At 39.5% G+C, this 16,672-nt stretch overlaps 1 protein-coding gene across 3 annotated transcripts in view; it reads right to left on the bottom strand.

The window, feature by feature from the left end:
• PRDM2 (PR/SET domain 2) overlaps positions 1-16,672 on the bottom strand; it is a 76,311-nt gene that overhangs the window by 54,423 nt on the left and 5,216 nt on the right. For all 3 annotated transcript variants that reach the window (XM_065696236.1, XM_065696237.1, XM_065696238.1), the window contains exons 2-4: positions 14,327-14,400; positions 2,269-2,386; positions 892-995 (exon numbers count right to left, since the gene is read on the bottom strand). In XM_065696236.1, the coding sequence (XP_065552308.1) occupies positions 892-995; positions 2,269-2,386; positions 14,327-14,335 (231 nt within the window). In that variant the 5' untranslated portion in view covers positions 14,336-14,400. The remainder of the gene's footprint in view (positions 1-891; positions 996-2,268; positions 2,387-14,326; positions 14,401-16,672) is intronic.

Genomic DNA, 16,672 nt, shown 5'->3' with positions numbered 1-16,672 from the left:
GTTGTTCTAAATTAACTCCTCTGATAAGAGTTAACAGTAAGTTTTGTACGTATTCGTATGTATCTAGTGGTTTACACAGCTCAAGTTTTGCAGGCCAGGGGCCAGGATGACTTCTATCAGCATCTTTGGCCTACAAAGCTGTAAACTGTCCCAGATCATGCTATGCCACAGCTTTTCAACCCCTCCCCCCCTCAACCATTCACTTGCTAAAGTATTTGCTCTATGTGTCTTCAGAAAGATTAAAACAGCCTTTGGAAGTAGTTATGAACTGCCTTGAAGAAACTGTAGGTAAGATTCAAGACCAGATTAAGGCACCTACGTTTTGAAATCTACACAATATCCAAAATGTTATGACTAACAGCAGAGTTTAAAGTGTGATTCCGCTGTCCAGATAGTATCTGCTTTTAATGCAAGCCCAAACACAAGCAGCACAAGTGAGAACTTTTTATAAAAGTTCCAAAAGCAAAACCAATTCCCATAACCAAGCTGGTTTTCAAGGAGCTAAATAAGGAGGAGTGCTGGGGCTCCCTTAAAAGATTCCATATCCTCCTGATTTCCCTAATTTCATAAGCAGTTGACAGTACTCAGTTGCAGAAGGGATATTACTCAGGATTCAAGTCAACAAAGCAAAGACTCTTAAGGGGAGGTGTGATCCAGAGACAATTATCTAGGAAAATTAATACAGCAGTTTCAAACTATGTCAGTAGTTTAAAAGTAATTCAGAAAGGTTGTTCAATCCAAGTGTCTATAAATTAACTGTAATGGTAGACACAGACTGAGAGCAATTATTTCCCACCATGTCTATTTCTAAAATCTCTGGAAAAAATAAAGGCTAAACAAAATCTTAAGCTAGTGACAGATACCTTTTTCCATTGACAAGCTGTTTCTTACCTCCCACATGTACACATTGCTCTTAACTTGAGATCTTTTTTTCTTGTCACCAACGAATGGTCCAAACTTCTTGCCTTTTAAAATTGATTTTGTTGCCCAGACACCTAAAGAGACACACACCAGTAATTAAAACATCTAAGTTATCTCAAGCAAATCTTCTACTCACAATTCATGTTTCTTCAGAACACCACATGAGTCTGTCTCAGATGGGGGAGCATTCTACATTAAGATCACAATAAGGAATTTGAAGTTCACCAAAATAAATTCCAACAATCCTCTCCCCAAAAATCACTTCAACCATGAAAGTTTTAAGCATATATCTAGTTTCATTCTTTGCTCATGGGCTACTGTAGCTCTGAAAATAAAAATTATCTTCATTTTTCTCGTACCTCAGGTGATACTGAAAATACTGTAAGAGTAACTGACATTGTAAAGTCACAGATTTCAGCTGTTTTGCTGAGTAAATATCTTATTAAACAAAAACTGTATTTGCTTTCTCTGAAACAATGCCAGGCAAATGAAGCCCTCACAAAAGTTTTACAACTAATGGATACTATATTTTAAAGGAAAAATCATCTAGGACTGGTTGAAATATGTGCATCTGCCCGAAGCTTTATTGACAGGATTTAACTGAACTGAAAATGGACACATGCATTTCACATTTACAGCATGAAAACTAAGAACAGATTGACAAGTAATTGATAAGTGAACATAACATTCTCGTTCAGACCATGCTAGATCAGGTTTGTACCAGAAAAGATTAACCTTGCTCCAAGGAGCTTATAACCTGTTACTAACAGTAATGCATCTATTGTCAGGTTTAGTCTTCAAACCACCAGCTTTCCACATCAAGTAACCAGTCTGCAATTCCGACTTCCATCAAAGTTCTCCCATTGTGTTAAAAAAGCAGCCAAGTGTTTTGGATATATTACAGAAACACCACTTTGCTCCACACAGCAGCTTTCAAGTCTGCACTGAGTCTGCTCTTCTAAATAAAACTTTTTATATTGATTGGACAACAAGATGCAGCATTCTAAAGAGACACAGTAAGACAGCTGCAAAACACAAAGCTGGTAACAGTTAAAAGTGTTATAACCGAAAACACAGCAGTAAAGGAATATATCAGTTATTTTCATAATCTAATCTATTTGCATATTGGTCCATCTTAGACCCCAATTCTGATGTTCCAGGAACATTGTCTTAGAATGCTGGAGAAACCTGGAAGATGTCCACGCTTTCCTACAGAAATTATTTCAGATAAATGCACCAGACATCATCTCTACCCAGCACAGGAAGGCACCAAACTTTCACAGCAACTGTAATTCATGTGATCTAGTGTATAGCTCTTCATTTCCTTTTCACAGTTGTAGCACTCACCAAGCCGTGTCTTGTCAACAGCAGATGGGAAGAGCCTCACGTCCTCAGGAAGCCCCCTAAGCACATGCTCAGGTACATCATCCAAGGTCTCCACAGTGACAGTAGCTTCAGTTGTGTTCTGCAAGTTAAAAACCCAGAAGGGCCACAACCATTAACAGGTAAAAACAATAGTACAACAGACTGTCAACTCATACAAGATATAAAAAACCCTCACCTGATATTAAAGCAAAATTTCCAAATTGCCATTTCACTGTTATTTTTATTACACTTGTTTATGCTTTAATGCAGAGCTCTATGACCACATTAGACATATACACAGAACACTGATAACTGAAGCTGCTGCAATTATTATTTTGCTTTAGTTAACGGACATGTTTTGATCACAAGCAGTAACATTCATTTCCTTCTGGCCTCTCCTTAAAAACAAAGATTCTCCTTTGAGTTACTTGGAGAACAGAGCTAAAGGTATTTTCCCATCTGAATATGACTTACCTGACAGCATTACTATATTATACCTAAAGATGTAACAGAAAAGTACTGTGGTCCTACACCATGGATATATGTACATTTTTCAGAATATAGTTTCCATGCAAGTTCAGGCTTTTTATTAAGTCTTGAAAGTGCTCATTAATATGGTAATCTGAAGCTCACCCATGGAGCAGTTTTCAGTTGCATTTTTTTTACTGGTCAGCTATGCCATAAGAAACTACATTTACCAAGTAATTACATCAGTAACACTGCGTAGTTACATGCCACGTTATTTTGAGAGAACATTCCTTTGTACTGTTTCTGATTAAAGTTCTTCCAAATTTCAGATAAAATACACTGTAAATTCATCTACCTGCTGAGATTTCCTTCAGAGAAGTATCACATAAGTGTTCACAGAAACAGTCCAAGAGTTTTAATATTTATGAGTTATCACTATAAAAACCTCCAGTTCCTGAAGTAATCCACTGAAGCCTTAGAATTGCTGATTATACAACAGATTTGTAAACAATATGCTTAATTCTGGTTTCAGGCAACTCAAATTTTTCAACAAAATAACATGTAGCATGCAAACACATTAGCCGGTATGTAACCTGCCTGGAAAGTCTGACTCCACTTTAAAAGTAAAAGAGGCAGATCAATTTCCCCCTGCGCCGTGGTTTAAGCCACGACTGTAACTCAGAACCACGCAGCCACTTGTTCACCCCCCACCTCCCCTTGTCGTCCCCTGCAGGATGGGAAGGAGAATCGGAAGAATGTAAACCCCACGGCTTGAGATAAAAGTACAACAGAATACTATTAATGATAAGGGAAATAACAAGGGGAGAGAATATAAAACTGAAAGCAGAAAGGAAAAACAAACAATAAACCCAAGTGATGCACAGTACCATTGCTCACCACCTGCTGACCGATACTGAGCCCAACCCGAGAAGCGATCTGGGTCTCCAGGTGACTCCCCCCAGTTTATATACTGGGCATGACGTGCTGTGGGATGGAATATCCCTTTGGCTAGTTTGGGTCAGGTGTCCTGTCTCTGCTTCCTCCCAGCTTCTTGTGCCCCCCCTCAATGGCAGAGCATGAGGGACTCTAAAGTCCTTGATCAGAGTAAGCGCTAGTGAGAAACAGCTACACCATCAGCATGTTATCAGCATCATTCTTAGACTGAAGTCAAAACACAGCACTGCACCAGCTACTAGGAAGGAGAAAAATAACTGTTACAACTGAAAACAGGGCAGCCTGACATTACAGACAGATGCAACAAACTAATCTCACATTCAGACCTAAACTTTTCTGATAATAAGACACCAAAAGTTTTCGTTATTTTCTGTTTCAGCTGTATACTACATCTTAAATATGATCTCTTATGCTAGAAAATGTTTCTGCCTGCTTCTGAAAGGCTGGCATATTTAGGAGCAACACACAATGCTTTTAGTGGAAGTCTTTTAGCTGTGTCCTTTCCGAATATCAAATAGAAGCTGAGAGTTCTTAGAAGTGTTTCAGGACATACACATCGTTTGTCCAAATTACACTGTTGAAACATGTTACTGACAACTGAGGTAGCGAGAGGCAAGTGAATTACCACTCTAAAGTACACCGATTAAAACAGTATGCAGCAAACCAGCCAGAGCACAGGAGGAGTAAAAGGTTTTTCACTTTATTTTATAACCATCCTATTAACAGTTTTCTAAAATCCTGGTTTTCTTCAAAAAATAAAACGGTAGAAGTCCTTAAAAGAGAGGTATAATGTAAACTGATGCAGTGCTGAAGCATCACCACCTGCATTGTTAACTTTCTTAACACCTGAACATCTTCTGCAAATTCTGTTACAAAATGTAGAACAAATGTGGCTTAAATACACCTGCTTGAGCCAGTAAAGCACTGTCTTAGCAAGCAGATTTCAGTAAAGGTTAGTAAAATCATATAGGTTTGATTGGATCACCTTCAGATGTGTGGCACGGTTTAGTGGTGGCCTTTGCAGTCCCAGGGTAACAGTTGGACTTGATAATCTTGAAGGTGTTTTCCAAACCAGTTAATTCTATGTAGCTTATCAGAATTGACAGCATTAATGAAAAGGTTGACTGAAACCACACGTATGTCTTATCAACCAGCCATTTTGTTTTCTGTTTGATTTGACATCAATATCTGTCCATAAAAATTAACGGTGACCAACAGGAAGGAAAAAATATATTTAACTGTTGAAGGCATGTCTATTAATAGAAAAGCAGGCAATTAAAATGCTGAAAGTCATTAAATTTGAAAGTATTTATTTGTACTTTAAACAATTCTAAGCATTTTCCATTTTCTATATTTTTTAAAGAATCCTTCAATTCTTTCATGTGAAAACTACAATTTTCCTGAGCATGCCTTTGTGTTGTACAATTTGTGTTCATAATGAAAGCTAACTGGTATTCCCCCTTAGAGTAAAAGGACATCTTAGTTTCAAATCAAAGGGCAATTCCAGCTCCAGAGCACTTACGGTCTGAGGGTCCAGACCTTCCATTTTGATTCTGTCAATCATTTCCTAAACATGCACATTAAAGTTCCCAATTAAACAACTGTGTATGCCTCTATGCACAAAGGAAAAAATTATGTAAAGCATCAGTAGCAGGAAAAACTTGCCTAGAAACACACAGTGATGCCTTTGGAAATAGAGTTCAAAGCCAGGACATCAGCTACTCACCGCACTGAGGATAATTTTACATGTATTAGCAAGTTTTTATTTCTAAGTAGTTTCTGGTATTGGCTTATGTGAAAATGTATCACTTGTGAGAAAGACTAAACTGTAACTTATGGAGAATACCATACTCCAAGTTCCAAGAAGTACATACAGTTCATAAAAATGAGAAGTTCTGCCTACTGGATCGAGGATGTCGCAGTACAATAACTACTCCAATGTACACAGCAGAACTTGCACTTGGGCTACACCATCTACTCTGCCATAAACATTGATGTACCCTGTACTACCCAGTACTGAATGTTAGGTGACAGAGACAAGCTACGCTGCACATCCTGGGGACTAGTAATGTGCGTAGTACTCTCATAGTAGCGTAGCTGACATTGCAAAGCTTTTATTTTAATGTACTTCACGGAGCTACTCTGTGTCTACTGTTGTCTTTCTACTGCTTTATTTACAACCTATGAACATGCCATTTCACTCCACAGATTGATGTTAGAGTATCTGCATGTCAAGTTTACTGCTCTGCAACCAACAGAATAAGCTAAAAAAGCAGCTTTTAGAGATAATAAAAGGTTTTAAAGAATGTCATAAAGCTTATTATTTCTGAATCCTGCTAATCATAATTCCTAAATAAATCAACGGCTCAGAATCCTTAGCCAGCAGGTTGCAATTAATACAAAAGGTTTTAAGGTATTTTTATATTAAAGTTTGAAAGGCAACAGAAAGCTAATAAATGATTTATGAATGTCTAGTAAGTGATTAGGTCCAATTTAAGCAGCCTGCAAGGTTCAATAGGCAGCTTAAAATATCATTCACACTATTCTTTGTAGAACACAGTAAATGCTACTCGGACTTGTCACTAAACAATTTGCTCTATTACCTAATTATAATCACTAAAATAATCTTCCTGATAAAAATTACCAGAATTTCAACATTACAAGCATGTATTTTCTCATAAAACCTGTCCACTTCTGAAAGAATCATGCTTGGTGAGAATTAAGTCATATGTCGAACCACATACAACGGCCCTAAAGTAATGTCAATCATTCTGGTCAGAAACAATTCCTGGTGGTGATGAAGGATGCTATATTTAAGATCTGAGCAAGCTTTAGGAGGTGTTAAACTGAGAAGTAACAACAACTTGGGCAACACTACAGCTGTCCAAGTAAACCCTGGCTTTCTGGAAATTATTCTTCCCACAAATATGCCAGCAGTTTTCTTACAAAGTAGTATTCAGAGCATTGTCCACTGAGCACTTCACACAGAATCACACAGAATCACACAGAATCCCAAGGGTTGGAAGGGACCTAAAAAGATCATCTAGTCCAACCCCCCTGCAAGAGCAGGGTAACCTACAGTACATCACACAGGAACTTGTCCAGGCGGGCCTTGAATATCTCCAGTGTAGGAGACTCCACAACCCCCCTGGGCAGCCTGTTCCAGTGCTCTGTCACTCTTACAGTAAAGAAGTTCTTCCTGATGTTAACGTGGAACTTCCTATGCTCCAGTTTACACCCATTGCCCCTTGTCCTATCACTGGATATCACTGAAAAAAGCCTAGCTCCATCATCCTGACACCTACCCTTCACATATTTGTAAACATTGATGAGGTCACCCCTCAGTCTCCTCTTTTGCAAGCTAAAGAGACCCAGCTCCCTCAGCCTCTCCTCATAAGGGAGATGTTCCACTCCCTTAATCATCTTTGTGGCTCTGCGCTGGACTCCTTCAAGCAATTCCCTGTCCTTCTTGAACAGAGGGGCCCAGAACTGGACGCAATATTCCAGATGCGGCCTCACCAAGGCTGAGTAGAGGGGGAGGAGAACCTCTCTTGACCTACTAACCACTCCCTTTCTAATGCACCCTAAGATGCCATTTGCCTTCTTGGCCACAAGAGCACATTGCTGGCTCATGGTCATCCTCCTATCCACCAGGACCCCCAGGTCCCTTTCCCCTTCACTACTTTCCAGCAGGTCACCCCCCAACCTGTACTGGTACATGGGGTTGTTCTTCCCCAGATGCAAGACTCTACACTTGCCCTTGTTAAATTTCATCCAGTTTCTCCCCGCCCAACTCTCCAGCCTGTCCAGGTCTCGCTGAATGGCAGCACAGTCCTCTGGTGTGTCAGCCACTCCTCCCAGTTTTGTGTCATCAGCAAACTTGCTGAGGGTGCACTCAGTTCCCTCATCCAGGTCATTGATGAAAATATTAAACAGCACCGGTCCCAGCACCGACCCCTGAGGAACTCCACTAGTCACAGACCTCCAGCTAGATTCTGCGCCATTGACCACAACTCTCTGCCTTCTTCCTTTCAACCAGTTCTCGATCCACCTCACTACTTGATCGTCAAGCCCACACTTCCTCAGCTTATCTATGAGGATGCTGTGGGAGACAGTATCAAATGCCTTACTGAAATCAAGAAAAACTACATCTACCGCTCTACCATCATCCCTCCACCTAGTCACTTCCTCATAGAAGGCTATAAGGTTGGTCATACATGACTTCCCCCTCATAAAACCATGTTGGCTGTTCTTAATGACCCCCTCATCCTTGATATGCCTAGTGATGGAGTCAAGAATAAGTTGTTCCATCATCTTTCCAGGGATGGAGGTAAGGCTGACCGGTCTATAATTACCCGGGTCCTCCTTCTTGCCCTTCTTATAGATTGGTGTGACCTTTGCCATCCGCCAATCCTCAGGCACCTCGCCCATTTCCCACGACTTACCAAAGATGATGGAAAGTGGCCTAGCAATGACCTCCGCCAGCTCCCTCAGCACCCGTGGGTGCATTCCATCCGGACCCATCGATTTACAGATGTCCAGTTTGCATAGCTGATCCCTAACCCAATCCTCATCTACCAAAGCAAACTCCTCCTTTGTCCTGACTCCTTCTGGGGCTATAGAAATCCGGGGCCCTCGGGGAGAGTCTGCAGGAGTAAAGACAGAGGCAAAGAAGGCATTCAGCACCTCTGCCTTCTTTATATCCTCTGTCTCCAGGGTACCCACTTCGTTCAGCAGTGGGCCTATATTGCCTCTTGTGTTAGTTTTATTTGCTATGTATTTGAAGAAGCCCTTTCTATTGTCTTTAACCCGACTAGCAAGATTGAGTTCCAAGGAGGCCTTAGCTGTCCTAATTGCCTCCCTACATCCTCTAACAACTGTCCTATATTCCTCCCAAGCGGCCAGCCCCTCCTTCCATAATCCATAGATTCTCCTTTTCCACTTGAGTTTGCCCAGCAGCTCCTTGTTTAACCACGCCGGTCTCCTAGATCCCTTACTTGACTTCCTACTCATTGGGACGCTCCGATCCTGAGCTTGGAAGAAGCGGTCCTTGAATGCTAACCAACTATCTTGAGCCCCTTTACCGCCTAGTACACTTTCCCATGAGACTTCCCTTAGCAGTTGACTGAAGAGGCCAAAGTTGGCCCTTCGGAAATCCAGAACTGTGGCTTTGCTAGGTATTCTATTCCTCCCACACAGGATCCTAAACTCCACCATCTCATGGTCACTGCAGCCAAGGCTGCCATTGACCGTCACCACTTCGACCAAACCCTCCTTGTTGGCGAGTACTAAATCTAGCAGCGCTGCTCCCCTAGTTGGTACGTCCACCATTTGCATTAAGAAATTATCATCAATGCACTCGAGGAACCTCCTAGACTGTGAATGACTGGCTGTGTGAGTCTTCCAGCAAATATCGGGGTAATTAAAGTCCCCCACGACGACTAAGGCATGTAGTCGCGAGGCTACTTCCAGTTGCCTGTAGAAAGCCTCATCAACTCCTTCGTGCTGATCAGGAGGTCTGTAATAGACCCCCACAACTGTATCACCCGTGCCAGTCAGCCCCTTGATTCGTACCCACAGACATTCCACTTGCTCCTCATCCGACCCCGGACAGAACTCAATACATTCTAGTTGCTCTCTCACGTAAAGAGCAACTCCACCACCTCGCTTCGCTGACCTATCTTTCCTAAAAAGGACATAGCCATCCATGACCACATTCCAGTCATGTGAACTGTCCCACCATGTCTCTGTAATCGCCACTAGATCATAACCTTTAGCCCGCACACAGACTTCTAACTCCTCCTGTTTATTCCCCATGCTGCGTGCATTGGTGTACAGGCATTTCAGGGAGCCAGTCCTAGTACTCTTTTTCCCCTGCGGGACAGGGTCTAAAGAGCTATCCTTTCCCACAAGTGAAACAAGAGATTGATAGTCCTCCTTAGCCCGCCACCCTTCAATCCCTAGCATGTTCCTCTTGGGCTTGTCCCCAACAGGCCCAGTTAAATCCCCTCCCCCCTTCCTAACTAGTTTAAAGCCCTGTCAATAAGCCCTGCTAACTCCTGCCCCAAAACCCTTTTTTTTCTCTGGGACTGGTGTATCCCGCCTGTCACCAGCAAACCAGAAATAGGTTATGCTGAAAGTTTACTGAAATATATTTAAAAATGCATCTCTACATGCTATTCAATTTCAGGGGTTTAGCTCTAAAGCAAAACTGAGCTCCTCAACTTTCTCTACTTGGCACTCCATCTTTGTGAGGGTGCTGTCTATGGTAATTACTCTCTGCATTTCTGGATGAGTTAAATTACTATGTCCTCTGCCAGTTTTAACAGCAACAATGAGAAATATGATAAAACTGGAGTCATAGCCAGGTTATTCTATTGCTGCCTTGGTTAAGCCCTAACAGCTGCACAGACACATCCTTGAGAGCCATTTGTGGGGGAGAAAGACCCCAAAATTGGAAACCACAGAAGGAACAGAATGCCAGAAATCCCATCCCATCCAAGAGAGTGAAGAGACCAGGAGGGGCGAAATAAAAATAAATCCTTATTCTTTAGTTGTAATAGCTGAAGGCTATTCAAAGCAGAGTTAAGTGTTATTCTGCTCTTACAACAATCCAAAAGGAAAAACAGTGATGAAAGAAGTCTGATTTTCAGACATCTGTTAGCCTTGAACTGATATGCAAGAAGCCATGTCTCCAACAAAAAAGAAACATACTCTTCTCAGCATATCAAAGAAACCTAACGTTATTCCAGCACATTATGCCATGATTTTATGAGGGGAGAACCAAGCCTGTTTTTCACTGTGGTTTCTAATAAATTATATCTAGGCACAGATGAGGGGGACTAGAGAGAAGGAACAAGACAGCTATCAGAACAATGTACTTCTAGTCTCAAGCTAACAAAAGCAGGACGGGGTTTTTAGCTGGGCTTCATTTGGGGTTCGGGTGGATTGTTTTACAACCATAGCCAGGCAAGCACTTGAAAATCTCAAGCCTGTGGATAAATTTTAACCTACCAAACCTGTAAAATTTAGACTCAACCGATTCAAGACAAGTGTAATCATAGAATCATACAATAGTCAGGGTTGGAAAGGACCTGCACTGTGTTCTCTGATGTGTCTGGCATATTCCTTAATAGTTTAGCCATTAATATCCCCAAACTGTTCCATCACTTAAGTTTATTTGTATGCAGTAATTCAGAATCAGAACTTTATTTTGCACCTGCCTACATAAATCAAAGACTAGCAGCTACATTTCAGAGAACACAACACACAGACTCCTTCGACACCTGCCATATTAAAAGATTTCACAAGCACCAGAAAACTGGCTAGGACATAATACATTTCACACCTCAAACGAATGGTAATAAGTAACTAAATACTGAACGGTAAAATAAACAACAATTTAGTTTAGTCAAATCACTGCAATTTCATTTTATTTGCAATTTAAATGTAGCTACTTAAAACTCTTTCCAGATCGCAGCTTGTCCCCAAGGAATGTCTGTCTACCAAAAGAAGAAATACCGTATTTCAATCACTTTTCCACCGACACCTAATCACATTTTAAAGAAATCTCCTGTTGATAAGGATGGTGCATGTCCTACAGCCAACTTTTGCATTTAACTGAAGTCCTAACACAGTATTTTTCACCCACTCCAGGACTGCAATTTTGACTACAAAAGCACTTGAGGCTTATTTCACTTTCAAGCTTCTTACTCTGAAGATCAACAGGAATATTACATTGCTTCAATCAAATCAGCCAGGGTGAAATGACTTAAGAACAATACCAAAAATCATCTGAAGGTGCCTTAACTGAAACTCTCTTATCTCCACCAAATTCAGAGTCCAATCACTTTGACAGTACCTTTCAATACATTCAGCAATTTTTCACACCACTTTCAACATAACTGTACGTATGGAGCAACCACAAATTAGAATATAATGCTACAAGCAGTATTTAAGCAGAGCACGAACAGTATCTGTAAACAAAATGTTTACAGATAACCAGAGATCAGAGCAAAAAGGAAAAAAAAATCATCCAGAACAGTGTAATGAATGACAAACAGTCAGTGTCATGTTTTCATGGGAAGAGGATTAAGATAAATGAAAAAATAAAGGAAAGGACACTATTGAGACAGAGAGGAAGGGCAGAGAAGTCAGAGGAGGGAGTTGTGAAAAAGAGTTGGCAGAAGAGGTAGCTGTGAATAGGAGATGAAGGGACTAAGACTGCTGACACAAACCAGATGGTACAAGAAAGGGAACTCAGAAGCAGAAACGTCGCTCTGTCCAAGACCCTTATCTAGCTACCCCTCAGCCGCAATTTCACTGCGGGTACTTGAAAATTAAAGATGTATTGGAAATACTTTAAAGAACCACAGAAAAAATCAGAAAGAATGTGGGGAGGGAGCTTTACTACAAGTGTGGGTGTCATTCGCTAACAGACACCACCCCAGTTTTTAGTAAGTTCCCATGCAGTTTTCCAGGTAGCACACAACCTTCTTCCTATTCTATCTTACTGCAGTCTGAGAGGCAATAAAACCCCCATGTTTGCTCGGGGCTTTTAAAATACATTATTCAGCATATTCGATGAAGGAGTTTACATGTTAAAGGAAGGCCTCTTTTAAAAACAGACAGGAAAACAAATCCTGTCTATCCTGAGACAGCAGTCTTCCTAGAAACCTAAAAATACTAATTCCAACAGCTTGCTTTTTTAAGCCTTCTCCTTACTACAAGGCGGCCATATGGAAGTACTTATGAAAAGGTTTTCTTTCCCTTCTTTAAGATTTCTATGGGATAAACAACAAAACTAACAGTCCTTTCATATAAACCCAATTAACAATAGACCAATTAGTTGCAGGGTCACTGACATCACACCAAAAGCAGAGATAAGAAGAAAGAACACTTGAAAGATGTTTGGCATCATGCAAAAACATTTCTTATACAGACCTGGCACCACAACTTGTTAAGTCAATGAAATGACAAGGGCACCGCAAGAAAAAACACCACGGGGTTGATGCTAAATACAAACTCAATATGAATGGTAAATGAACAGTAAAAAGCAACATGAGCTCTGTGCACTTCAGAAACTAAATGTGAAAGCCCAACAAGAAAGATGAAGGCTTTGTTTCAATTCAGAAATCTTAATTCTTGAAACAGTTTGGGAGCAGGGAAGCACAACAGATAGGACATGATGGGACACAGAAACATAAATGGAAAGAAAACAGTCAATTATAACAGTTAAAGATGAGGATCTACAGCTTTCAGAACTTTAGCAGAATACAAAGCTTATCAGAATGACTTAAAGCAGGTTTATTACTGAAGTAGAGAGAGCAACAGGCGCTGAGTGCATTCAAAACAAACCTTATAGGTGTAAAGATTTCAAGTATCTAGAAATAACTTGTGAAGCAACAGTTAACCCACCTACCTCAAACTAGACTGCTAAGGCTTAAAACTGTGCAAAAGCAAATGTCATTTTAATATATATATGTATGATAATTTATATTCGTGTGTATTTTACAAATACATATTTTTACAATACATATTTCAAGAATGTGACAGATTATATTTTGGTTTTTACTTTTTTAACGAACATATATATTGAAGATTTTTTACTTTAAATCAGAAGAAAAAATAAAAATAAAAGGAAACATCCTAACAACCCACTGCACACTGGATTTGCTTGTTTTATGCATATACTCCTGTAACATCAGTGAGAGCAAAGTGCTAGCTGTATTCAATGCTGCTGCTGATCAGAAAAAGGCATAAAGGGTAATAAAAGCACATGCTGGAATAGATACAGGCATCAATAAACAAAAGTATACAAAGCATTTTATATGACTTTTGTATATAACTGACTTTTTTAGTAAATTCAGAATGGCATTCCTTCATGTAACATCCTATGTTCACATTCGCACACCAAAAAGACTTCGTAAGATCGTCCAAAGAGGAAAGTACTTACAAGAGAAAATTAAGGCAAGATGTACTTTTTCCATAAGTAATCTTTAAATAATACAATTGTGCACGATATTCACAAACAGATGTGTGATTCCTACTTGGAGAGACAAATGCAAAGCAAAATCATGTACACTTGGCACCGATTAAAACAACACCCTTCAGTCACGATATTCTTACATCCCTATAGGCACGCCACCAAATAAAATATGCTTCCCCAGTCTTTTCACTCAATTCTAGGGAAAAAGCTTAGGGTGAAACATCCTGATCAATCAATTTCTGTGACTGATTGTTCACTGCACATTTGAAATGATAATGTGGTTAGAAAAGCTTTAAAAAAAAAATAATGGAAGCCTTCAATTTTCAAGGCACTTTCATAAGGAGTTGAATTATTACAAAAAGCCTCAGGATGAAACGGATTTTTCTGGAAAAGGTGTTCTTACAAGAGGTACCAACAGTAGTAACTTAAATGCTGCTAAAGGCAACTTATACACAAAAAACATTATGAAATGAAATAAAACAAATCTCACAAACACACACACTGTGGAAAGGACTATGAAATTTAAACACACTGAAGATTTTAGAGTGCATTTCTATTATAGTGGATAGTTTACTTTTATTAACTGTCTAACATCTAAGCATTTTGATAAAGTCTTACATTCATACTCACCTGATTCATTTTGAATTCCTGTTGTGTTCTGAAAAGACACACACAACAAAGAAACTCCTTTGATTACATGAGCCCTAAAAAGAAAAACAGACAATTGTAACATGTACCTACCTACAAACGTACAGTGAAAGCACACACAGACCTGGACGATCCCTTCCTAAAGCATTTGTCACAAAGCTGCATATTGCTTTATGAAAAGAATAAAATCTGCTCCAAGCTATGGATTTGTTGTTATAGCTCAAATGAACATGAATAATCTCAAGATTATTATCTCCCATTAATCTTTCTTCGTTTTAAATGATGCAGCAACACAAATGTGCTCGTCTGAATGTTTCATCTGTTTTTAAAAACAAGGGAGCCTGGTCAAGAGTAAGTACTTTTAAGAACTTTAGGACTCAGACTTTAGCATCAAAGCATTATTAAACACCTTTAATGGTTTTTGAATTAACAGAATGTATGCATTTGAGTCTCCAAGCTCTCATATTAGAAATAGGAAAATCTTGCTTAAAATTAAGCCTTTTATTGAGGTATTTTGTTACACTAATGCATTTGGCATTCTTGTTTAGCAGAAGCCTGAGATTTCATAAAGTTTCCTAGGTCAAGTATGCATCAAATTTGGAAACCCAGGACTCAATGCAAAAGTAATCAGAACAATGCTGTACCTAAAAGTCTAGTACATCAACCCACTTCCCTCCTTTTAATCTCTTTTTTTTTAATACCTACATAAAAGCATTATTGCAAGTGAGGCTGGAAACCCCATCCTTCCCAGTGACACACAGAATTTTCAATAAAGGAACAACTCCCTGTTTTGGAGGTTAACTGGTACCTAATCACTTAAATCACTTCATTCAAGTACTGCTGTTTATTCCTGGTTTTCAGTAACAACAATTAACTGATTCTTCACCAAGTACTCTGTAGAAATACTAACATTTAACTTAAAATACGTTCCAGGAAAACATACTCCAGCAATACATACTCCAAATAAATTTTGCATAATCCTTCACATCTTTGCTCTGTAAGAATTCTTAATGTTGTGTAACAGTGAAAATACTGCTGAACATCTTAGAAACATTACATTAAGGAATTCCTGAGAAAAGGAAAAAAATCCTTGAAAAGGATATTTCAGTTGTATATAGCTCTTTCAAGATTAACTCCCTTTTGTCCCAAAATTTGCATATTGCATGAGCATTTACACAAAAAGCCAAAACATCTGTACTTCACTTCCAGTTTAGCAGCTGGTTCAGTGGGCTTTACAGTATGCCAGCAAAGACCAGTTGCTGGATAAAGGAGCTCCATCTGGACAGCTTTTAAACATCTGAAGGAAATCAATTCCTAGGAATAAGACGTCCCAAGCATTTGGTCTTCTCAGATTTTCTCTATTACTGAGAACATAGCCTACACCAAAGTAAGACAAGTAAGGAATGTTCTACAGGTTTCATTACTAATCACAGTCACTTATGAGACAGTTAAATCTTGCCTTGACAAAAACTTCTGTATTTGAGATGAGGCCTGAATAACAGAGAAAAATCCAGAAAAACCCAGGACTCATTGTCCACTGGGACAATACCCGCACAATGTCAATTTATAAATGAAATATTTTAGATAGCAGAAGTGGCATCAAAACATTTTCTAGTGGGAAAAACAACTTTTTAGTAGCCAATGTCTTGGTTTGCTATACTTGGCTACAAAACAAAAAATGATTATTCACCTAAAGACAACAGAAACAAGAGCTTTTTGTTGATGTAATTTTACAGCCCAGCCTGATGAGCTACTACGGCTGTAGCTGCCAGTTTAAGTGGTTATTGTCTCCAGGTGCCTATTTGTACTTTTACTCCTCCCTCATAGTGAAGATTATTAGTCCCTCAATGACAAGGGCTTAACTGTTCACATAACCATTTGCTGTTACAGTTCTGGAAGGTGATTTAGAATAATAGAATCACAGAATGGTTTGGGTTGGAAAGGACCTTAAGATCATCCAGTGCCAACCCTCATCCTAGATCATGCTGCCCAAGGCTCTGCCAACCTGGCCTTGAACACTGGAAAAAACACTTGAAAACCTCCTGGAGGAAGCACACATATGCTACATGATGGTAAATGACAGGCATTTTAAGTACACACATCATTTTCAACACTGAGTAAAAGAGGAAGACATTTAACCCATAACTCTTCAATACCATTGCTACTCAGCCACTAAACATAAAGAATTTGGGTCACAACCAGTAAATATCAATTATGTGATAGGTTGAAGGGCTCAATGCTAAAGTGCTGTCATGCTGAAAGCTTCCTCTCAGATGGGCTTTTTCACCAAGTTAAGCAAATTAGTCGAAGACTTGAAAAACAGTCAAA

The sequence above is a fragment of the Lathamus discolor genome, chromosome 16 (genome assembly GCF_037157495.1).
Source record: "Lathamus discolor isolate bLatDis1 chromosome 16, bLatDis1.hap1, whole genome shotgun sequence".
Lineage (NCBI taxonomy): Eukaryota > Metazoa > Chordata > Aves > Psittaciformes > Psittacidae > Lathamus > Lathamus discolor.
This window is presented reverse-complemented; position numbering and strand designations above follow the sequence as displayed.